This window comes from Ochotona curzoniae, unplaced genomic scaffold, assembly GCF_017591425.1.
Source record: "Ochotona curzoniae isolate NIBS_2020 unplaced genomic scaffold, NIBS_Ocur_1.0 contig_883, whole genome shotgun sequence".
Lineage (NCBI taxonomy): Eukaryota > Metazoa > Chordata > Mammalia > Lagomorpha > Ochotonidae > Ochotona > Ochotona curzoniae.
Genome location: NW_024466599.1, coordinates 1,475,421 through 1,499,357, shown reverse-complemented (window position 1 = coordinate 1,499,357; position 23,937 = coordinate 1,475,421). Strand labels below are relative to the sequence as shown.

Below are 23,937 nucleotides of genomic sequence, written 5' to 3'. Positions count from 1 at the left end.
ATAAACCAACACCTGTGTGGGATCCCAGTGCGCTGGGCCTGCCTTGTTCCTGCACATGCACAGACCATCCCAGCAGTGCCCCGGGCCTGCCTTGTTCCTGCACATAGTCTGGACCATCCCAGCAGTGCCCCGGGCCTGCCATGCTCCTGCACACAGTCTGGACCATCCCAGCAGTGCCCCGGGCCCGCCTTGTGCCTGCACACAGTCTGGACCATCCCAGCAGTGCCCCGGGGCCTGCCTTGTGCCTGCACATGCACAGACCATCCCAGCAGTGCCCTGGGCCTGCCATGCTCCTGCACACAGTCTGGACCATGCCAGCAGTGACCTGGGCCCACCTTGTGCCTGTACATGCACAGACCATCCCAGCAGTGCCCCGGGCCTGTCTTGTTCCTCTGCTGCTGCAGAAGGAGTTGGCTGCTTCTTCCAGCAGTTCTCCCACAGAGGGTGTGCCTGGGTCATGTATGAGGAAGGGGCTTCCCACCCCCTGGGGCAGGTGGTTGGGGGAGTCATAGCCTCTGTCCCCAGAGAAGCCTTGTCTCTGATTTCCCCAAGAGGCAGGCCTGACAGGGTAGGCACAGGGGTGTCTGAAGGTCAAGGTGTCAGGGTGTGGCCACTGAGAAGTCCCAGGATGGGTCGCCACAGCCTGCAACACACAGGTTTGGAGGTGTCTTTCCAGGCCCAAGTACTTGGCTGCTGCCCCCAGAGGGAGAGCCAGGAGTTACTGGACCCTGACTTGGGCCAAGTGCCTCTTCCCTAGTTCCTTGCTGTGGTTTCAGCCTCGCCCCAAGGTTCAGGGGCTGGAAACAATCCCAAACTCCCCTGTAGGGCTTGGGCCTCTGAGGAGTAGCTGGGATTGGAACCTCCTTGTGTCACTGAGGTGGCCGATCCCAATGCCACGCTCTTGGGCCACTTCCCATGAAGTGCCTGTGTGTCGCTGTCCCGCAGTGATGGACTTGGTGCACGGAGCCGATAATGACACGCGTGGACCCTGATGGTCAAAAGCCAAAGTTTATTAGGGGCATCAGACTTTATACACTGAGGGTCATATGGGATAAGGGAGGAAGTATTGAGCTCATCAACAAAACCCATCAACTGTTTCTATACTCTTGTTTGGAACTCCTTTTGTCTTGTGTATTCCACCAAGTGTTCTCATTCACGTGCTGTCCACTCAGCTGTTCTCATGCAAATGATATCCATATTGTCCAATCTGCGGTAATCCTGTGCTCGCAGACCTAGGGTCACAGTGTCCTTCACCTGTGTCTGCCAGCATCCTGCGCCTGTGGCAGGAAGCAGGCTGAGACACAAGCCTTTGCACTCCTCAGGACAAGTGTCCAAGTTTTTGGCCTCAAGGCCTTATGTCAATCGTGCCTATGATCTTGACTCTGGTCCCCAGCAGGCCCTGGCATCTGCTGCTGGCTCCCCCTCCATCAGCCCAGAGTGCCTGGTTCTGTTTGAATAACACCAATCACCTTCTGAGTGCCATGACGTTATTACGTTAAAGAGCGGGCACCCTGGGCCCCACAGGCCTGACTCACGAGACCCATGAGGTCCCGCATCTCTACAAAGTACATCTTGACACTTGGCCTCGTCCTGAGGATTCCTCCAGAAACTCAAGATTCTGAGTAAAAGGTCCCACCTGCCCGCAGCCCGCAGACTGACGAGGCTGCGCTGCCAGCGTCACTTCCCTGGAGAGAGCAGTGCTGCGGCTCAGTGTGTGAGTCTGCTGCCTGGGACCCCCTCGACCCGTCAGACGCCGGCTTGGAGCCCTGCACCAGCTGCAGTGCCGGCTCTGGCTGTGTGGGAAGTGGTGTAGGTTGGAGTAGCTCTGTCTGCTGTGCTGTCACTCCCACAAATAAATCTTAAAAAAAAAAAACCCAATTCCCTGGAAAACAGGATATTGCTAGCCTGGGCAGTCGGAAGTCACTGCGGATCAATCTGAGCCTGAGCTGGGAAGGCGCCTGTTGGCTCTGGGTCTCCAGCCCCAAGCCCCCCAGGGAGCCCACAGCTGAGAGAGCCGCCCTGGCCCTGCACTTGGGCACTTGGGAAATTAGTACTGACTGTCTTCCACCAGCGACGGGTGGCGGGCTCCACCAGTCTGCCAAGTTGTTGAACATGAACCCGTGTGGGGGTGCTGCTAGGACCCTGCAAAAGGAGGATGAGACGGGGCACCTCACTCTGGAATCGAAAGTTTGCACTTCATCCTGGGAGCCCCTGGCACGGGGCTGTGTGACGTGAGCAAAGCACGGCAAGGCTGGGAGGATGCCATGGCCGCTGCGGCTGCCTCGGTGCAGGGCCCACCCTCGGCGACCAGAGCTGGAGCCCTCAGCACAGACCACCTGTGTTCTCCCCATAAGCGGTGAGACAGCAGAAGCAGGCCGAGTGCCCTCAGAGGGCCAGTGGTGACACAGCAGAGAGCTGGGCAGTGCTGTCTTGGCACGCATGCACCTCCTCTTGCTGCTCCGACAGGACACACGTCCGGGCCTGCTGCTCCGGTCGCCCAGGCTGCCAGCTCCCCTCCCATAATGCAGCCCCCGGGGATACAGGGCTGCAGGGTCGCCCTCGGCAGCCCCCTGGAACCTGCATGCGAACACTGAAGCTGGCAGAGGCTCCTGCACCATGCTGCACTATCTCTGGCTAGGAGGCTCCCACTGCAGCCAGGAACCTGGGACAGATTGCACTCGCCTGCCTGCCCTGGGAAGCTGTAATGTGAGCACTGTTAGCAGGAGCCACCTCGGCCTGCTGCCCGCCTCCAGGGGCCCGCCTCGGCCTCCTGCCCGCAGCCCCTGAACAGCTGTGCCTTCAGTGCTTCCTGCACCAGCACCTGTTCTGGCCTTTTTTCTGCAGAGATGCCAACTCAGGCCTTTTACTAAGAACACTCGCCACCCTCAGAACGGGCCCTTGGGACAGGGGCCCGGGCAGGGCTGGCCTTCCAGAACTCCGCTGGGGTCAGGGGGCTGGAGGGGAAGCTCTGCACAGGTCACAGCTGCCGAGAGCATCTGTGCCTCAGAACATGGCAGCAGATGCCCCCGAGGGTGCCGCTCTGTGCTGATAAATTCTGGCCATGACATGAGCTTCTGGACTGCTGCCGGCTGTTCTGGGAGGAATAGTTCAAGTTCAAAAGACTGCCCTTCAAGAGGGCTTCTGTGGGCCAGCCACATGCACAGGAACACAGTGGGAACCACTCTGCCTGAGCATTGAGTACGCAGGGCAGGAGGCTCACCGTGGCTCCTCCTGTCTCCAGGGGCAGGCCATCTTTGGCCGCAGGAACTCACAGTTCCTGCCCTGCTGAGTGTCTGAACAGTGACGCCTTTGGCTGGTGGAGTCCCAAGCCCGGCATCGTCACTTCCTGGCCAGTGGCCTCCCACGCGGGGCTGGGTCCAGCTGTGGAGACAGGCCTCAGTGCAACCCTGCACCAGTGACCCTGAGCCCCTGAGCATCCAGCAGACGTCACTCTGCTCGGGCCCCTTCCTGAAGGACCTCAAGTTCAGTGTGTGGGAAGGAGGAGGGGCCCAGAGTGCAAAGACACAGAAAGACCCTGGTGTGGACAGCCGAGAACAGACTGGGAGCTGTCAGGGCCAGGTGACCGGAAGTTAGTCGAGGGCCTCTGGCACAACAGTCAAGTTGCAGCTGGGATGGCTGGCATTAAGGTAGAGCAGGGTAAGCTGCTGCCAGCACACCCCAGGGTGCTGGCTCCAGTCCTGGACACTCCACTTCTGATCCAACCCCTGCTGATGCAACTGGGACAGCAGTGGCCAACAGTTCAAGTGCTTGCGCCCCTGCTGCCGCATGGGAGACTCAGAGTTCCCACCTGGCTTTGGTCTGGCACAGCCCCGGCGGTAACGGCCAGTGGGAGACTAAAGCACAAGATGGGTCTACTGTAACATTGCTTCTCAAACCAACCTCTAAAAACAAGACATTGGCTGGGCTGCCCGTATCTGGGCTTGCATTCAGCTTCCTGCCAACTGTGTACACAAGAGGCAGTTCTGCCACTCAAGGGGGGGGCAACCCCATGGAGGAGACCCCAAGGGTGCACGGGGGTCTTGGCTCTGCTGTCGCAGGCATGTGGGGGTAACTCGGTATACACAAGCTCTCTTAGATGGCGGGTGGCAAAGCTGAGGCGCGGTTTGTATTAAAGGTCATTCGGCCTCTCTGTGTGGACCCAGGTCGCAGCAGGCACCTGGGCAGAGAGCCCACAGTGGACTGGGGACCCCTGTCCTGGCTCCACCTCAAGGGCGACCGTAGGACTGCCAGGTATGTGTGGCAGTGCCCCAGGCATCACTGCAGGTCCTGGTCACGTGGAGGCAGCATGGCAGGATCTGGGGGCACGCGGCGGCAGGGTAACCAGCGCAGCTGGCAGCCCCTGACAAGGGCAGCCATGAGCAGCGGCTCCGCGATCCGTCTGCACACAGATGGCCGCGGACACGGAGGGGGATGTTGGCTGCGGCTGCAGTGAGCTCCCGCACCAGCACCAGGCCCCTAGTACCTCGTGGTCAGGACAGCCAAGCCTTTGGGACGTCCTCCGGGAGAGCCGGGCGTGTGCTCAGGACGCAGGGACGGCCCGCTAGTCTCGTGTTTTTAATCTGCTATCTGAGCTGACGCCAGGGCGCCTGCGTCCACGCGCCAGGGCCGGGCTCCGCGAACTTCTCTGCCCCCTCCTTACCCGCCAGGTCCCGCCCGAGGGCCGGCCGCCCCTCCCCGGTCCCGCCCTGCTCCCTAGAGGCCCCGCCGGCCGAGCGCCGCCCGCAGTCGCAGCCATGGTGCAGGCCTGGTACATGGACGACAGCCCCGACGACCCGCGGCAGCCCCACCGCCTCGAGCCGAGCAGCCCAGTGGGCCTGGAGCAGCTGCGCCAGCTGGGGATGCTCTACTGGAAGGTGCGCGGCCTAGGGGGAGCGTGGGGGCCGGCCGGGCGCGATGCGCATGCTCACAGCCCGGCTGGGTGGGCGAGCGCGGCGCGTCCGGGTGTCTGCGCATGCTCACAGCCCGGCTGGGTGGGCGAGCGCGGCGCGTCCGGGTGTCTGCGCATGCTCACAGCCGGGTTGGGTGGGCGAGCGCGGGGCGTCCGGGTGTCTGCGCATGCTCACAGCCGGGCTGATGGGCGAGAGCGGGGTGTCTGCGCATGCTCGGCGGCTGGCGCCTGCTGAGCATGCTCAATAGCGGGGCTAGGGTGGGAGTCCGCGGGGTGCCCGGGAGGGTTGCGCATGCTCGTAGCGGGGCCAGGGTGCCGGGCACCGGGCGGCTGGGCGGGTTGCGCAAGCGCGGCCTGGGGTTCTGTGGGAGGTGGGCTCGCAGCTCGTGGGGTCGGCCTGTGGGGCGGGTGCCCCCGTGACGGGCTGAGCTGGGTCGGGGTCTGGCTCGCCAGGCTGTGCCCTCGAGGGAGGGGACGAGGGCGAGCTGCCCTCCTGCGCCCGGAGCCAGGGCTGGGCTCGACCCGAGGGAGGCGTGGCTGGGCGCGCCCTGGAGTTTGTTGGTCCACCTGCATTTGTGAGGCCAAAGCAAACACACAGGCCGCGCTGGCCTTGGGCCTTGGGCCCGCCCTGTGGACTTCAGACAGCAGACTGCTGGACCAGGAGAGGAAGGTCACTATTACTGTTTTTAAAAGACTTTACAGAGAGTTGGGAGAGGAATGGAGAGCGAGCTCTTGCATCCGCTGGTTCACCACGGCCGGAGCTGCTCTGATCGGAAGCCAGGAGCCAGGAGCCTCATCAGGGTTTCCTGTTGCATGGTTTCCCCAGGCCGTCGGCAGGGGCTGGGTTGGGAACAGTGGGACTGCAGCTGGTGTCCATATGGGATGCTGCCGTCGCTGGCGACTTTAGCTGCAGTGCCAGCCGGCGCTGAGAGAAGGCTGTGCTTAACAAGGAAATCCCGCTTTCCCACAGTCCGCACTGCCCGAAGGATCCGATTAGCACAATTCACTGTGTGCTTGACAATCCTAAGGTCAAGAGGAGAATGGCAAAGAGGACAAGATGGTGCCCCCTGCAGAGGGACTTGCAAGGGGCCAGACCGGCCTCCTCCCGCCTAGTTCGCTTCTGAATTGTGCGTCAAAGCTGTCAAAATTAGATGGTGCTGGCTCCTTGGTTGTGTTCTGGGCATTTGTTTTTCTTTTTAAAAATACGTTGGGCGGCCAGCATTCTGTGTGGGCGCTGCTATGAGTCCTGGCTGGCCCAGTATGGATCCGGGAAAGCAGCGACCATGGCCCGAGTGCCGGCGAGTTCCCGGCGTCGGCCTTTGGCCAGCCCTGGCCATTAGGGCTACTGGAGCGGGAACCAGCATGTGGAAACCTGGCTCTCCCAGTCTCCCATTCCCTGTAGCTCCGCACTTCAAATAAGTGCCTTTTTTTTTTTTTAAGTAGCTTTCTCCAGTGCCTATAAAACTGTATCACATAATACAATGTTAATAACAATTAAAAAAAAGAAGTAACAAAAAAAATTTAAAAAAATAAAGTAGCTTTCTGGATCAGAGGGAGTAGATGGGGGAACAGTTGTGTCTGTTGGTGACCTGGTGGAGTGGAGTGGTGGAAAGCTCTGGAAGTGGGGCAGAACTCTGGTGTCGCACGCACAGGGACCAGGGGCAGAGCTCCCCACGCGCACACTGCGTAGTGGGAATGGCGCCACGCAGTGGGCTTCTAAAGCATGGCGGTTTGATGACCAGGACTTGAAGAGGCTTTGGAGTTTGCTGGTGGCGCACTGATGACAAGGTGTCCACATCTTATTTATCTGTAATGCAGAGGAGAGAAATCTTCCATCCGCTTGATACTCTTCCTTGCTGTACCGGCCTGGATTCAACCCGCGTTTCCCACGTGGCTGGCTCGGATCTGCTTGCGGACCCCTCACCACTGCCTTCCGGGGTCTGAGTGAATAGGGAGCCGGGACAGAGTGGAGCCCAGCCTGACAGCCAGGCACCCTCATGGGACTGTGGGCATGCCCGGGGGGACACCCTTGACCACAGGGAACAGTTCATGACGAGGCGATGGCAGTGGTGTGCGGTAGGGTGACTAAGGTGCCAGTCGCGATGCCACTGACCTGGGCAGAGTCGCATCTCGGCTTCCCAAGCAGCTTCCTGCTAAAGCGTGGCAGCAGGTGCTGGTTCGGGCTCGGCTCCCTGCTGCCCACGTGCCAGGCCTGGGCACAGCCGCTTCCCGCCTCACTGCTGGGGACATCTCGGGAGTGAACTAGGGAGAGAAGGTCTTGGCCTCTGCGCCTGAGCCCTTCAAGCCAGATGATACGAGAAAGTACTTCAGTAACTGAAAATGTGAAGTGGGCATTTTAGGTTTAGCTGTCTCCAGGGAGAGGGCTTTGAGCAGTATACTATACTGCTTTGCTTGCTGGTGTCACTTTTAAGAGAAGGGAGCAGAGACTAGGAGAGTGGAAATGCCAGCTGGGGCCAGATGCAGGAAGTCCTCCCACTCGGTCAGCTATGCTTGGATCTGCTCTGTGGGCTGTGAGAGCAGCAGGCATCTTGGCCTGGGGAGCGAACTGCCCAGAGAGGCTCCCCGGGGGATCCTGGGGCTTGCCAGGTGGGGTGGTGGCAGGGAGTTGGGACAGGCAAGGCAGCAGTTTCTGGTCATTGAGAGCGTTGCGTGGTGTGTAAGCTGGAGTCCCCCAGAAGGGTGGGGGCAGAAAAGGGACCTCTGGCTTCCTGTGGGCATTTTGGAGAAGAGAGTGCGGGGGGGCAAGTCTTGATGTCCACATGGTCCCGTGGTCCTGATGCCTGCGTGGTCCCGTGGTCTCGATGCCTGCGTGGTCCCGTGGTCTCGATGTCCACATGGTCCTGTGGTCTTGATGCCCACGTGGTCTCGATGCCCACGTGGTCCTGTGGTCTCGATGCCTGTGTAGTCCTGATGCCCACGTGGTCCCAATGCCCGTGTGGTCCCGTGGTCTCGATGCCTGCCTGGTCCTGATGCCCGCGTGGTCCCGTGGTCCTGTGGTCCCAATGCCCATGTGATCCCATGGTCGTGGCCGCCAGCTGGGTGAGAGGTGTCCTCAGTGCATCCTAACCACCTGTCTTTGACAGCTGGATGCCGACAAGTACGAGGACGATCCGCAGCTGGAGGAGATCCGGAGGGAGAGGAATTACTCCTGGATGGACATCATCACCGTGTGCAAAGACAAGCTGCCCGACTTCGAGCAGAAGGTAGACCGTCGCCGCCCCCACCCGGCCCACGGACGCACGCTTGCCGCCCTGCCCTCTGCGCCTGACCTTCTTTGAGTCTGGGGGTGGCAGCAGAATTCTGTCCTCCCAGTCCCTTTTCCAGCATTTTCTGTGTGTAGAATGGCGAGATTTTCCCGTTACATTTGATACATTCACCAGTGACGCTTGGAGTTCTGCTTGTGTGAAGGTTTTGGTTTAAGATTAATTTATTTTTCTGAAAGGGCAGAGTGACAGAGAAAGTCTTCCATTTGCTGGTTCACTCTGCAGAAGAGCATGACTGCCAGGGCTGGGCCAGGCTGCAGCCAGGAGCCGCCGGTGTGGGTGGGAGGGCCCCGCGGGGGAGCCGGCTCTGCGATGAGCTGGCCTTGCGGACAGCGGTGGCTTCCTGTGTGTGCCACGCGCTGCCCCTGGCTTGCAGGAAGGCTTGGCTGTCCATCTCCGAGGGGCACAGGACCTTGACCGCTCCACAGTGTGCATTCAAGGAGTTGTCGCTTCCTCCGAGCTGTGCTGTGGCTGGGACGGCCCCGCACCGCTGTGTGCCCCCTGCCATCTGGCACGTCTCCCTGTCTGTCCCCAAGTCTGGCCTCAGCTTTGCCAGCTCGCTCAGTCATTTTGGAGGACTTTGGTTTCATTGATTTCTCTGTTTTTCTTTTTTATCTTACTGATTTCTGCTCTGATCTTTAGTATTTGCTTTCTTCTGTGTGATTTAGGGTGGATTTGTTCCTTTTGCAGCCGTGTGAGGTGGAAGGCTCCGGCCTGGGGCTTGCCTTCTGGCTCAGTGCCTCACATGCGTTTTCACGGGATTTACGCAGTGGCTTCTCATCTGACAAGTCAGCCTGCAGTTCTTTAGGGATGTTCCTGGGTTTCTGTGTCACTGTGCTGGAGGATACGCTGGCCTGAGGTGACTTCTAGTAGCCACCTCTGGACTCTCCGCATGGCCCAGTGTGAGGTCTGTCTGGAGAACATGGGCTGCCCGCCATTGCCAGAGGAAAGAAGGCAGGGTGCCCGCCGTCGTTGGCACAGTGCTCAGGGGTGGAGATGTGTCAGAGAAGGTGGCAGCTGTGTGGTGGCCTCGGCTGCTCCGAACAGCCACCTGTGTCCACCCGGGATTCTGCTGCTGTCTTGTTGGGCGCTTGGACGTTGGAGGTGGCGTGTCTGCCCCCGATGCCAGCCGGGTCCTGTGCTCTTCATGCTTCGGCATGGCCGTCCGTCCTGCCTTGGGCCTCGGCTGGATCAGACATGTGTTGTTGATTTTCACCTTGACTTTCTCCTCTTGTAAAGAGTGACAGCGTCCAGAACTTTGTCAGGCCAGGGACCAGGAGTCACGTCTGACCTGCAGCCTGCTTCCCAGGGCCCCCTCCCGGCCCGCCCGCCTTTGCTCTAAACCGCACCCCACCTTGCTTCTCCTCTGTCCATGCAGTAAGTTGTCTTCTAGAGTTTTAAATGAGAAAGACGTCTCCTCTGCTCGCATGCCTGGCGTTTCCGGTTCTGTTACGGAAGGCCCACGTCTCTCGGATTGTTTGCACGCTGCCTGAAGGGCTTCCGTAATGCTTCGTGTGTCAACACAGTTTGTTCTCTTTAAAAAAATTTTTTTCCATTTGAAAGCAGAGTTGCAGAGAGAGAGGAGAAACAGAGAGAGAGAGAGTGAGAGAATGTGTGCTGGGTCACTCCCCAAATGGCTGATCTGCAGCCAGGAGCCAGGAGCTTCTCTGGGTCTCCCATGTGGGTGCAGGGTCCACTGTCTTCCTAGGCACAGGAGCAGGGAGCTGGCTGGAGGTGGAGCAGCCAGGACATGAACTGGTGCTGCTTGTGCAAGCTCCGTGTGCTGTGCCACAATGCTGCCCCAACACTCACTTTTTGTTTTCATTAAATTTCTTTTAAAAATTATGTATTTTGCCTTGAAAGGTAGAGAGAAGAAGAGAAAGAAAAAATGAGAGACATATCCAGAGAGAGAGGTCTCCCACTTGTTGCCAGGGCTATGCCAGCTCAGCCGGGAAGCTGGGAACGCAATCTGGGTCACCCGCGTGGGTGGCAGGAAATGGAAGTTCTAGAACGATCGATCGTCTGCTGTCTCCCAGGGGAAGCTGGAATGCAGATGAAACAGATGCAGCGGCCTAAGTGCTGTGCCAGCACCTGCGCAGTTTGTTTCAGAGCAGTTTTAGGTGTGCAGGAAAACTGGAGGCAGAGTCCCCATGGCCCACACTCCCAGGCAAGCCCTGCCGTTCTCCACCGCGGTGGTGCGCCTGTCCCTTCTCCCGGAGCCCACCACTCACCAGGGCTTGCATGGCTGTGGCCGGGGCAGGGGGCGTGCACCATTCAGTCCTGCGTGCTCCGGCCCCCGTCCCTGCGACACCCCCGTGGACATGGCCGCAGCCTCTCCTCCCAGAATAGCACATGGTTGAAATGAAGCAGCTAAGGGCTCTGCAGACCGGCTTCCCTGATCGGCTGTCGCCCACGCCCTGTCTTCTGGCTCAAGCCTTCTGGCTCCCACTGTCTGCAGGTCCCATGGCTTCCTCTTGCCTGCTCACTGAGGCTGTGCACATACCTTCCGCTCCCCTGGCCCCAGGGTGGGTGTGCTACTCCACCTTCCCAGCATTGGTGCTGCTGGGGTGGAGACCGAGGCTGCGGCAGGGGTGTGGGGGGCTGCGGCAGGGGTGTGCGGGGCTGCGGCAGGGGTGTGGGGGGTTAAGGCTGAACTAGGGGTGTGTGGGGCCGAGCCCGGGGCTTCTGCTGGTTCTCCCACATAGATGCAGGGACCCAAGTTCCACTGCTTTCCTAGGGCACAAGCAGAAAGCTGGATGGGATGTGGAACAACCAGAACACGAACCAGCACCCATATGGGATGCTGGTGCAACAGGCAGAGGCCTAATGTGCTATGCCGCAACGCCAGCCCCAAGCAAAGCTTTAAAAGTGATGTCGTGGGTGCTCACGCCACGCATGCACATTTGTTTACTTGTAATTCGCTACGGAGACAAGCCCTTAGCAAAGACATGGAAGTGTTTTCCTGGTCCGTAGCCACCATCCTCCCAAGTCCCCTGGCTGCTTGCTGGCCTTGGTGACCGGGGTGCTGAGTGTGGGGCCGGGACATCAGCGTGGCAGTGCCCGGTTATGGCCCAGTCCATGGCACGGGGCTGGTGTGAGTGATGAGCTGGCCCGGCACGGACTGCCCTGGGGCCTGCCCCTCGCCCATGGCCACCTCCGCTCTGCACTAGTGCGGTGCTTGTCCTCACGGGGGCAGTGCCTGTGTCCTGGGTTCTGTTCTGTGGGTCGGGGATGCCAGGGGATCAGACCCGGGAGACTGACAGCCCTCTTTCCCAGCTGAAGATGTTCTACGAGGAGCACCTGCACCTGCACGAGGAGATCCGCTACGTGCTGGAGGGCAGCGGCTACTTTGACGTCCGCGACAAGGACGACAAGTGGATCCGCATCTCCATGGAGAAGGGGGACATGATCACGCTGCCTGCCGGCATCTACCACCGCTTCACGCTCGATGAGAAGGTGGGTCCGCTGGCGCCTGGGGACGCCGGGCACTCAGCACGGCACCGAGGTCCTTCCGGCTGGGCTGCCTGAGGCCACTGCCTGCCCAGTGCAGCCAGAGCCCGTGCGGTGTCCTCGCTCCAGGTGAGGACAGACACACCCCTGCTAGTGTGTGCAGCTGCCACTGGGCACGTGGGGCCTACGGGGACCTCCCGCCCCTTGTCCATTGGTAGGTCTGGGGCTGAGGGCAGCTGGCGTCGTGGGGTTCACCTGGCAGTGGACTGCTGGAATGTGGCACCAGCAATGCCATCTGCAGTCCCTGAGTCCTTGGTGTGGCTGGAACACAGCTCCCACTGTGTACAATCCAGCACTGGGCGGAGGTGGGCGTGCGCCGATCTTGCCCACAGCCTGCCGCTGTTGGAGCCTCCCGGTGTTGTTTCCAGCCTGATTCGTGGCGGGGGCAGTGGGTGGCACCGTGCACCTGCCACATCTCCTGGACATGGAGATCCCTGTTTCACACCCAGCGAGCTGGTTAGTGTTTGCTGCATGTGCTCTAGTTGATTTATTTTTAAAGATTTAATTTTATTGGAAAGGCAAATATACAGAGAGGAGGAGAGACAGAGGAATATCTTCCGTTCATTGATTCACTCCCCAAGCGGGTGCAGTGGCCAGAGCTGCGCCAATCTGAAGCCAGGAGCCAGGAGCTTCCTCTGGGTCTCCTATGCGGGTGCAGGGTCCCAAGGCTTTGGACCATCCCCAACTGCTCTCCCAGGCCTCAAGCAGGGAGCTGGATGGGAGGCAGGGTCCACCGGGATTAGAATTGGCTCCCATATGGGATCCTGGTGTGTGCAAGGGGAGAACTTTAGCCAGTAGGCTGTCATGCTGGGCCCTGATTTATTTACTTATTTATTAAAGGTTTATTATTATTATTTAAAGACTTATTTATTTGTATTGGAAAGGTGGATATACAGAGAGGAGGAGAGACAGAGAGGAAGATCTTCCATCCATTGGTTCACTCCTCAAGTGACCACAACAGCCAGAGCTGTCTGTGTCTCCCACATGGGTGCAGGGTCCCAAGGCTTTGGGCCGTCCTCGACTGCTTTCCCAGGCCTCAATCAGGGAGCTGGATGGGAAGCAAGGCTGCCAGGATTAGAACCGGCGCCCATATGGGATCCCGACACGTTCAAGGCGAGGACTTGAACCACTACGCTATCCCGCCAGGCCCTAAAGGTTTATTTTTGTTGGAAAGGCAGATGTGCCCCTAGGGACAGGAAGGGAAAAGTGCCCACGAGCCAGTGATAGGGTTACAGAGAACACGCAAGGGACCTTCAGAGTTCCTGCAAACTCTGAAGTTAAGCAGGTTAAGCAGCTGCCTACAATGCATCGCCTTATATCAGCACCAGTTCCTGTCCTAGCCAGCTGCCTGCTCAGGTGCCTGGGAAGGCAGCACAAGATTGTGCAAGTGCTTGGCCCCTGCCCTGTGGGGGAGGTGTGGAGCTCCTGGCTCCTGGCTTCGGCTCAGCTCAGCTGCGGCCATTGTAGGCACATGGCGGGGGGAACCAGCACAGGGATGGCCCCCCCTTCACCCCGTGATTCTGCCTTTCAAATAATACATCTATCTTTTAAAAAAAATGAGCTCTGCCTTCAGACCAGAGATGGTCTCCCCAAGAAACCGTTGAATGTATCTGGACAATTAGATGCTGGACTCTGCTTGGTATATGCTGCAATGAAAAAATCTCAACTGAATTTGATCTGTAATACTGCAGCAAGGTGGAGGAGTCCACCATGGGAGGAGGGCATGGGGGAATCCCAGAGCCTATGAAACTATGTCACATAATGCAATGTAATTAATAATAATAAAAAAAAGAATTAATGAGAAAATGGAACAAATCACATTTGTTCCTTAGACAGGTGCTATGTAAATGAAAGGTGATAATCAAATGAGAAAAAAAGAGCTGGAATTAAAAAAATATGTCATTTATTTGAAAGAAAGGGAGAGAGAGAGAGAGAGATATCTTCGGCTGCTGATTCACTCCCCACATGGCTGCCAGCAGTTGGTGCTGGGCCATGTGAAGCCAGGAGCCAGGAGCTTCCCCCAGGTCTCCCATGTAGGCGCAGGGCCCAAGCACTTGGCCAGTGTTCTGTTGCTTTCCCAGGTGAGTTAGCAGGGAGCTGGATCAGCAGTGGGGCAACTAAGACTCAAGCCAGCTGTCACTGGGGATGGCGGTGCAGGCGGCAGCTTGACTCACTGTGCTACAAGAGAGCAATGTAAGAGAACATGGGTGCCAAAGTTAAGCTGCGGCGTGGCTGCTCAGGCCCCATGGTGCCGTGTTCGCCTCCAGCTTCCTGCTGTGGCTGTGACCTGGGTGCGTGCTAGCCACGTGGGAAACCCAGTGGGCACTCCTGGCCTCGGCTGGCTCGCCCCGCCTTGTGGCCGTTCGGAGAGTGGATGAGCGGATGAAGAGCTCTCTGTGTCTGCCGTTCAAATACAGAAGATCCCGTGTGTGCCTGCATGTTCTTTCTGCACCAGAATAAACTTGCCCTGCAGGTTGTTTGCGGTGAGCCTCTGCGGTGTCCTGTAGAGCCGATCGCACGCCGGAGCTGCCAGCCACGAGCTCGCCTTAGGGGAGACCCGGCCTCCCTGCAGGCGGGGGCGGTGCGGGGAGTCTTGCCATGCGTGTGCTGGGTACACTCGGGCAGCTACGGGTCTGATGAGATGCTGGGCATGTCCATGTTTTCTAGAACTACGTGAAGGCCATGCGACTGTTCGTGGGCCAGCCCGTGTGGACAGCGTACAACCGGCCGGCGGACCACTTCGAAGCGCGGACACAGTATGTGAAGTTTCTGGCCCAGTCGGCCTAGCCGTGGCGTCTGGGAGCGTCGCCGCCCGTGAAGCTCTCCCACTGCGAACAGCACTTGGCCTGTGTCCCCTCTGCTTCTGTAGTGCCTGAAGCTAGCTCATCCTTCCCCCTTGAGATGACTGCACTGGGGTTTAATTTCCCCGTGGAGTGCCCTTGCCGCACCGTGCCCGTCTCTCCCTGGTGTGACCCTGCCTCTTCAAAGGGGCAGGTGCCTAACTCGCCTGATGGTGGCCACTGCCTGTTCAGACGACAGTGCCCAGGGCCAGGTGGGCAGTGGTCAGGGCTGGGGACCTGGTTCCCTTCTTGAGCAGCTGGCATGCTGGGGGTCCCTCAGTCCCCTGGGGGACTGCATCGGGTCCCTGGTCCCCAGCTGTTACAAGCACTTGGGGAGTGAAGCATCCAATGGGTGCTGTTCCTCTGTCCGCCTCTCTGATAAAGAAATGGAATAAAGCAAATTGGAAACAGAGCCGTTGCCTTCTTGTCAGGGTTTGCACACTCGGGTGGTTCCTGTCAGGAATGTACCTGTTACCCGTGTCACCTGTTCTTCCTATGAAGCAGCTCGGACCTTCAGTTGCTTCTGAATTGGACAAGAGTGAGGACTTCACTTTGCTTCTCAACGACTCTGAGACGGGATTACACCGAGTCAGTTATAATCATGGGGGAAAACAAGACCCAAACCAAGCCCTAGGTGGGCAGCTTTGTGAACTAGATGAGAAATCTGCGTGGGAAGTGAGTCCGTGGCCTCTCGGCATGCTCCCAGTGTGTCCACAACACAGCAGGTCCACACGTGTGGACAGCGGCGCAGCTTCAGGCGTGGGCTCCCAGCGGCAGGCGGTGCCTGGCCCACCTGGCTGCCCAGCCCTGCAGCTGGCAGAAGCGCTGCTCCGCTGACGTCCTGGGACTTCCTTTCTGACTCGCGAATTGTGCAGAACTAACACGCGAGCCCAGGGCTTGGAGCTGCCCACTTGGCCTCAGGTAGCCCTTCGGTGGGACGCCGGGACTTGCTCTCCCAGTGGCCGGCTCACCCACAGCCTCCCTCTCCTCCTTCCAGGCGGCTCTGCGGTGTCGCAGCCTCGCGGCTCTGCTGACCACTTACAGCCACATTTGGCTGCCTTTTCCGGAGTGTGGTTTGCATCTTGTGCACACGTTCCCGAGCACGGGGTTGTACGCAGTGACACACACTTGGCGTTGGACACAGGTGCAGCTGTGGGAGAGCTACAGCTGCTGACGTGGACGGGTCTGCCCTGTCCTCCCCTGGGGAGAGGGGTCCAGCCCCGGTGGCATCTGTCCTGGTCCTCAGCAGGCCTAGGGAGCGGAGGGGCTGCGTGCATGGCGAGGTGCTGGCCTCCGTGGGGGAGTGGGAGCAGGGCCTGGCTCTCTGGGTCCTGTCCCAGTCCCTGCAGACACTCCAGTCCTCAGTGACAGAGCAAGTGCCTGAAGGCAGAAGGCCGCGTGCCCGCGGAGACACCAGCGTTGGCCTTTGCACAGCGTCCACTGTGAACATGGTCGCTGGAAGTTAGGTGGGTCACACGGCTGAGACGTGTGGAGACTGCAAAATGAGGTGAAGTGGCCCAGGATGGCTGGGAAGCTTCCAGAAGAGTCGTAGCCAAGCATGGAGGGAAGAGCGGGCCTCAGCAGGCCAGGGCTCCAGCAGCACCAGTGGTCCAGGCCTCCTGGGAGTAGGCAGGTACCCGCACTGCTGCCACCCTGGGCGCACGCTGCAGCTGCCTGACGGTGGAGTCAGCACTGCCCCAAGGCACCTCAGTGTCCCGACCAGGCTCTTCATGGCTGGGCACCTGCATGCCACAGTTTTAGTTCACTTACCTTTTAATATAAGGAAAACTGAGTGTAAACAGCATAAAATAATTATTCAGACATTATAAATGCTCAGCATTTTGCTCTTTACTGTTTATTTTTGAAGGATTATTTACTCTCAAAGTCAGGATTAGAGAGGGAGACATACTGAACCATCTGCTGATCTTTCTCACAAGGCTCCAATGGTTAGCTTTGGGCCAGGCCAGGGAGGCCAGGAGCTAGGCGCCTCTTCTGGGCATCGCCCACGTGGGTGCAGGGTCCCAAGGCTTTGAGCCTCCACTGCTTTCCCAGGCCACAAGCAGGGAGCTGGGACATGAACTGGTGCTCATTTGGGAAGCTGGCATGGCTGAACACCTGCTACTCTAGAACACCGGCCCCTCTTTCCTGTAGGAGCCGAAGGCGGTGTCGCTGCTGCGTGGGGAGCTTCCCCTAACCCTGCCTGCTCCTGAGCAGCCTGCCCCATCACGTGCTGGGCCAGTGCTGGGCTTGGAGGTGGCGGGAAGAAGGCTGGACGCAGGCTCACCTCACGGCTTGCAGAGAACCTGCCTCCCTCCTGGCCCTGCCTGGCTGCATCAAGCAGCAGCTGTGAAGACAGGGCAGGCAGGCTCCCCTACCAAGACTCAGCCCTGGGCATCTGGTCCCTCCCCGCAGGGCCACCCGCTGAGGAGAAGCCTTTAGCTGAGACAGGCCCCAATTCCTGCGCCTTCCGGCAGGGGCACCTGCACCTTTCTGTAGAATGGACGGAGCACGGTGCATGTGTCAGTGAGCCCTGCCCGTCAGCACTGGCTTTGATGCAGTCACCACAAGCGGCATGAAAGGCCCTGCTCAGCCGTCACATTTTCAGGTTCAGAACATTCCCCCAGGGCAGGAGAAACGACGGGAGCACGGGGCCCCACGCTGGCTCGGGCAGCCTATGGTCTGCTCACTCTCCACCCTGTGTGTCACACATGAGGAAACCAGGGCCTGCCCTCTGCCCACCACCAGCCTTGTCCTGGTGGCCAGCGGAGCCGCTGAAGCTCTGGGCTGAGAACAGAGGATGGCAGAGGACCATGAGTGGCCATAGTCACGGGGACACAGGCTGGCTGGCGCAGGCTTCTGGGGAGTGCCCAGTGCATGCAAGCTGCGTAACTGTCCGGCTCTCTCACTTTGCTTTTAAGTGAAAAAATATCTGAAGAAATAAAAATCACCAGATGACTTCCAGGAGTAATGGAGATACGTGGCCACACTGTGGACCCGCTGCCTGGGACGCAGTTCAGTGCACCTGCCAAGATGCCCTGTGAATGGAGTATAGCCCTGCGCCAGGCTGGCAGCAACCCAGGCCAGGCTGTGGCTGCGGTGGGATCAGAAGGGGGCTCCCATGAAGCAGAGACCCAGGAGGGGTCTGAAGGGGGCTCCCATATGACAGAGACCCAGTTGGGGTCCGAAGGGGGGCTCCCATGAGGCAGTGACCCAGGAGGGGCCACGCGTGGGGTCAGCAGGGGGCTCCTGTGCAGCAGTGATCCAGGCCAGGCCACGCATGGGGTCAGCAGGGGCTCCCGGGCAGCAGTGAGTCAGCCTTTATTGCACAGCAGAGCTGCAGCACTGAGACCTAGGCCAGCTTGAGGCACTGGGTGTTGAAGCTGTCCCCTTCCTTGCCGGCCACGGCCTCGAGCAGGCCCTGCTTCTTCTGCACGCTGCGCGAGGACTCCAGCTCGTACATGGTGGTCAGGTTGAAGAGGACGCTCTCGTGCAGGTACTGCCGGGGGTCCTGCTGGACCATGGCCTCCAGCTGCCGCAGGGAGTCCTTGAGCTTGCCCAAGTAGAGCAGGCACACGGCAGCATTGTTGTTGGCCTGGATGGGAGCACGTGCGCAGGTCACAGGTCATGTCCAGCGGCTCCCCTGATACCTCTGTGGCTGCCAACACAGGTGACCTGTGGTCTCTAGTGTCACAATGGGCAGCGGGCTGGGGGTCCAAGGCCCTCAACACACAGCCCACAGGGACCTCCCCCGACCCTGACACAGCCCACCGGGACCTCTCACCCCGGATGCAGCCTGCGGTGACCTCCCCCGACCCTGACACAGCCCACCGGAACCTCTCACCCCGGATGCAGCCTGCAGTGAGCACCCCTGACCCTGACACAGCCCCCGGGGGTCTCACCACAGCGTTGGTCGGGTCCATCCTCAAGATCTCAGTGAAGAACCTGTGGGCTTCGGCGAAGTTGTTCTGCCCCAGATGCAAGAATGCTCTGAAACGGGCCACGGGCAGAGTGTGAGTCTTTCATCAGGGGAAACATGTTAGGATGCTGGGTGGGGCCCCCTAAACCAAGGGGGCCTCAGGAACGGCATGACAGCAACACGGTCCCTCCATCAATGCCGGACCCATGCTAGCAGACAGGTGGTCAGGGGTGCCACGTCGGGCTGCCCACCATCAGTTCAGGCTTGCCTGCTGAGCCACACCCACCCCAGTGACCTGAGGCCGTGCTTTGTCCTTCCTGACGCTATACGTGCAGAGTTGCACATCGGTGGCCCAATTCTTCTACAACATCATCTCAGGCACCAGAGCTTACGTGCAGGGCAGGGCTGTGTGTGCAGGGCAGAGCTGTGTGCAGGGCAGGGCTGTGTGTGCAGGGCAGGGCTGTGTGTTTGGGGCAGGGCGGTATGTACAGGGCAGGTCTCTGTAACACAGAGCTGTGTGCAGGGCAGAGCTGTGTGCATTGCTAATCTGGAGAACGCAGGGACTCTAACAAGCCATCTTTCAGACTTGCGAGGCCCTGAGCCCCTGCATCCTACACGTTCTCTCTGCCAGGAAGTTGCACGGAGGCTCTTTACCAAGTGGTCAGCTTAAACATATTTACCTGTTCATCAGAACCATTATTTTGCCCTGCAGTCCATCCAACTTCTGTGTTACTTTCTCAACATCTTGGAAATACTTCTCAGCAGTTTTAATGTCTCCGATCTGCATGGACGAAGAGAGGTGCGGTTAGCTGCCAGGTGGAGGGGAGCTGGCCTCCCGTGTCTGGCTTAGCTGGGGATGCCAGGAGGCCCTCGGTGGTCAGGGCTCTGTGGAGGGCACGGGGCATCCAAGACATGTGTAAGAAAGCAGGTCTCATGGCTTGGTAAGGTTAAGGCTTGAAAATTGATGCTGGCAGGAATCAAATGGAATGAATGATTCCACAGACAACAAAAACTGTATGAAAAATGTGGATATTTTGTGGTGGCTCCAACTCAGTCTTACTGGGTATAAAACCCCAGGCCCGTCATGGTTGTCGCCAAGTGGAACACATGGACAAGGATGTCCTGGCTGTCCCTGCCGCCCTCCTCCTGTCCAGACTTGAGCCCCCTGAAGCCCAGGTTCCCCCACGGCTCAGCTGGTACATGTGGCCAGCCCCCGCCCTCAGGGTGCACGCGTGGATGTCCGGCCGTGTGTGCTTGCCGCCATGGTCTCGGTGTGTCTGTTCCCGTCAGTTCATTCCCTAAACAGCCGCAGTAGCAGCGGCTGGGCCACAATGAAGCCGGAAACCCCAGTGGGGCATCCCCTTTGGGTGACAGGACCCCAAGCACCTGGGCCGCCACAAGCTGCTTTCGCAGGCAGGAACTGGCCCGGAAGTGGAGCCTGGACTCAAGAGGGGATTCTGACACGGACACTGGCTTCAAAGGGCAGCTGTACCTGCTGTGCCACACTGTGGACCCCGTCCTGATCACACCGCTGAGAAGCTGGACTGGTCAGTCTCCGACACTCACTCCCAGCCCCCAGCCCACCTCGCGCTGCATACACCCCTCAGCATGGGGGCACGGGGGCTGCCCGCAGCCAGTCCCAGTGGGAAGTAATGGGGAAGCCCTGGCATGTTCTTTGCCAGTCACAGGTTTCCCAGGGATTAGGAAGTTTACATCTTCATAATTATTCAAACATAATTAGGATTTAAAATCCTCCTGATTTCTAAGAGTTAAAGGCAGGTATAAACAATATAAAAAGGGAATTTCAAAGCATTATAGAAAACACACAGAACAAACAGTGGTGGCTGGAAAGTGGCAAGTGAATAAAGCAGTCGGGGTGGTGGGGGGAGAGGCGGCCTGAGCAGGCAGGGCTAGCCCGTGAGAGATGTTCCAAGGTGGAACAGCAGGGAAGCAGCGGGGCCGAGTGGGGACAGAGGGAGCCAAGTGCTGAGCCGCGCGCTGGGCCACCCGCCGGCCCGGGCAGTGGCTGTCTCAGAGCAGTGAGCAGGGAACACCGACTCACTCCACAGGCACGCCAGCACGCCTGCAGGCCACACTCACACACAGGGCAGAGCCCTGGAGACACCTCCGGGCGCTGTGCCCTGCTGGGCTGCCCTGCGCCACATAGACCTCTGCGGCTTCCACAGCTTCGTGAGCCTGCGCTCAGCTTTTGCCCACCTCTGCCCAGGCTGGAAACACAGACGCCCAGATGGCCTGGTCTCTGAGCTGATATGCAGGGGCCCCCGGCAGAGCTCTGCGCCTAAGGGCCTCTATGCAGGGCAGGGAAGCAGACTTGAATTTGAAACTGGATCCCAGGTGGCCCTAGTCAAGGAAGGGGATCTTTGCCAACTTGTAGAGGAGACGGCAGGCCCTGGTGGCTGCGTCACCACGTGGTATGCAATCCTATGTGACCGTGGTGCAGGTGTCCACACCAGCTAGAGGACCCTGAGCCCTTCCTTGCTGTGCAGCACTGGCGGTGGCACCATTACAGAAGGCTGACTGAGACAGGACCCTGGCCCTGGGGGCGCTCTGGGGACAGGTTGTGCCAGGTCCAGTTCTGCACACGGTGGCCGGGCTCTTGTGAGCACCAGCATGCCCTTGACATGTCCAGCGAGAGGTCAACGCCAGCCCTGCCCCGCTAGGAAGCACGTCTCCCGCTGCCACGGACAGATGCTCAGAGCCGTCACTCAGCAAGATGACACGGACCTGACTGTATGCCCCCAGTGCCCCAGACCTGCTGTCCCCAACACCCCAACAGCCACCGACGGGCGCTCAGCACCGGCAGCCCTGCCCCACCCGGCCAGCTTCTCCTGGCGGCTTAGTATGGTTTACACTTATTTGAAAGACAGAAATAGACAGACAGATGTCGTCTATCCACTGGCTCACCCCACAATGACCACGACAGCTGGCTCAGGGCCGGGCTGGGCCAGCAGCCAGCACTCCATCCCAGCCTGCACGTGGGTGACGGGCCCACGCACTAGGGCTGACTTGGGCCACCTTCCAGGTACACAGTAGGAAGCTGGACCAAAAGCAGGGCAGTTGGGACTTGAACCAACACTCTGACAAGGCATGCGCACGGTAAGCAGTGGGTTAACCACTGGCCAAGGGGCAGCAGCTCCAGCTGCCAGGAGGCCTTTCAAGTGGGAGCCAGGAGACTTCCACCCCTCAACACCATGACCGGTGCCCTCAGCACAGACTTGGGGGCACTGGGTCTCTGGTGTGATGGGTGTGTGGCACCTGGTCCGAGCCTTCACAGTGGGTATTGCTGCAGGACTATGCCATGTGGTGAAAGCCTGGCTGCAGAGCTTGGCAGTGCCCAGCTCCCGGGCCCACCCGGCAGCTCTGGGCATGTGACCCTTCAGCCCACTCCTTCTGTGTGCCACCAGCCGGTGGGCTCTCTTTCCTCCCCTGCAGAGGCCCCCCAGCGTGTCAGCAACAACGCTGCTGCACTAGTTCTCATGGAATCCACGCCTGCCTCCGAGGCACCTGGGGTGTGGGCACCACTGCTTTCCTTCCGTCCAGCTCCAGCACCCCCCAGCAGGGCCCACATGGGGCTAGTGGCAGATGCCCAGAGTGCTCATGGGGGCACGACACGGAGATGACTGGCAGTGACCGTTCCAAGTTGAACAGACTGCCGCCTGCTGCCCAGGGGCGCCAGAGGCTCACTCGGAGCACGCCCCTCCAGAAAAAAGCCAGGAGCTGCTCTGCTGTGCCCGCGCAGGGGGAGCCCACGGGGCTGCCTTCCTGTCATCCCAGGCCCCTCCCTCCCCGCCCTCGCCTTTCCCCGCTGCCACTGTAAGTGCTCCCCAGGGCTGCTCCACCTGGCGCTGGCAGTGCTGGGTGGGATGTCAGCCAGGCGACAGCAGCTGTTCTCTGCTCGCCCCCACCTGCGTCCAGCGGCCTGGCTCTGTGCTCTGCACCCCAAGCTCTGGGCAAGGGGAGGGCACACTCCTGTGTGTGTGTGTGTGTGTGTGTGTGTGTGTGACACTGAGGGACCAGGAGAGGGGCAGGGCTGTGTGTGTGTGTGTGTGTGTGTGTGACACTGAGGGACCAGGAGAGGGGCAGGGCTGGGTGTGTGTGTGTGTGTGTGTGACACTGAGGGACCAGGTGAGGGGCAGGGCTGGGTGTGTGTGTGTGTGTGTGAGTGACACTGAGGGACCAGGTGAGGGGCAGGGCTGGGTGTGTGTGTGTGTGTGAGTGACACTGAGGGACCAGGAGAGGGGCAGGGCTGTGTGTGTGTGTGTGTGTGTGAGTGACACTGAGGGACCAGGTGAGGGACAGGGCTGGGTGTGTGTGTGTGTGTGTGTGTGACACTGAAGGACCAGGTGAGGGGCAGGGCTGTGTGTGTGTGTGTGTGTGTGTGTGCGCGTGTGTGAGTGACACTGAGGGACCAGGAGAGGGGCGGGGCTGAGTGCGTGTGTGTGTGTGCGCGTGTGACACTGAGGGACCAGGTGAGGGGCGGGGCTGGGTGCGTGTGTGTGTGTGTGTGTGTGACACTGAGGGACCAGGTGAGGGGTGGGGTTGGGTGTGTGTGTGTGTGTGTGTGTGTGTGACACTGAGGGACCAGGTGAGGGGTGGGGTTGTGTGTGTGTGTGTGTGTGACACTAAGGGACAAGGTGAGGGGCAGAGCTGGGTGTGTATGTGTTTGTGTGTGTGTGTGTGTGACACTGAAGGACCAGGTGAGGGGCAGGGCTGTGTGTGTGTGTGTGTGTGTGAGTGACACTGAGGGACCAGGTGAGGGGCAGGGCTGAGTGCGTATGTGTGTGTGTGTGCGCACGTGTGTGTGTGACACTGAGGGACCAGGAGAGGGGCGGGGCTGTGTGTGTGTGTGTGTGTGTGTGTGTGTGTGTGTGTGTGTGTGACACTGAAGGACCAGGTGAGGGGCAGGGCTGGGTGTGTGTGTGTGTGTGTGACACTGAGGGACAAGGTGAGGGGCAGAGCTGGGTGTGTGTGTGTGTGTGTGTGTGTGTGTGTGTGTGTGTGTGTGTGACACTGAGGGACCAGGTGAGGGGTGGGGCTTGGTTGGCTGGAGACGCACAGGGGACCTTCTGTGACACCTGACAAGTGGGCTGACCACAGTGTACACCAGGTACAACCGCGGTGCTTGTCTGGGTCTCCCGGATGGGGCCTCACCTGACAGGCGTGTGAAGGAGGTCCCCTGTGGACACTAGCGCCCATGCAGCCTCGCCTGAGCTGTTGGGCATAGTGGTGGGTGGGTCCCGGTGTGCAGTGTGGTCGGCCAGGTCTGCCCTCGTTGTCTTCCCTGACTTTAGCAGTGAGGATGGATGGCCGGGGGTGGTGGCAGAGCTAGCACAGGGCCCGTGTGGGTGCAGGGGAGCCCACGAGTCAGATCTGCAGGGCTGGGTGTGTCAGACAAGACTGGGTGTGCACCGAGTTCTCATCCCAATGTGTGCAGAGAAAGATTCTGCTGCTGTGGCA

General features: G+C 59.6%; 2 protein-coding genes across 4 annotated transcripts in view; one reads left to right on the top strand and one right to left on the bottom strand.

The window, feature by feature from the left end:
- Nucleotides 1-4,726: 4,726 nt before the first annotated feature.
- On the top strand, nucleotides 4,727-14,953 carry ADI1 (acireductone dioxygenase 1). The gene is made up of 4 exons (XM_040992768.1): nucleotides 4,727-4,874; nucleotides 8,014-8,133; nucleotides 11,470-11,649; nucleotides 14,371-14,953. The coding sequence occupies exons 1-4, from the start codon at nucleotides 4,755-4,757 to the stop codon at nucleotides 14,488-14,490; spliced, it is 540 nt and encodes a 179-aa protein (XP_040848702.1). The 5' UTR covers nucleotides 4,727-4,754; the 3' UTR covers nucleotides 14,491-14,953.
- Nucleotides 14,954-15,248: 295 nt separating this feature from the next.
- Nucleotides 15,249-23,937, bottom strand: part of TRAPPC12 (trafficking protein particle complex subunit 12) — a 77,793-nt gene continuing 69,104 nt past the window's right edge. For 2 of the 3 annotated variants that reach the window (XM_040992765.1, XM_040992767.1), the window contains 3 exons: nucleotides 19,140-19,240; nucleotides 18,443-18,530; nucleotides 15,249-18,135 (listed from right to left, as the gene is read on the bottom strand). In XM_040992765.1, the coding sequence (XP_040848699.1) occupies nucleotides 17,893-18,135; nucleotides 18,443-18,530; nucleotides 19,140-19,240 (432 nt within the window). In that variant the 3' untranslated portion in view covers nucleotides 15,249-17,892. Of the gene's footprint in view, nucleotides 18,136-18,442; nucleotides 18,531-19,139; nucleotides 19,241-21,232; nucleotides 21,236-23,937 lie in introns of all 3 variants that reach the window. The other variant, XM_040992766.1, reaches the window with a different exon arrangement.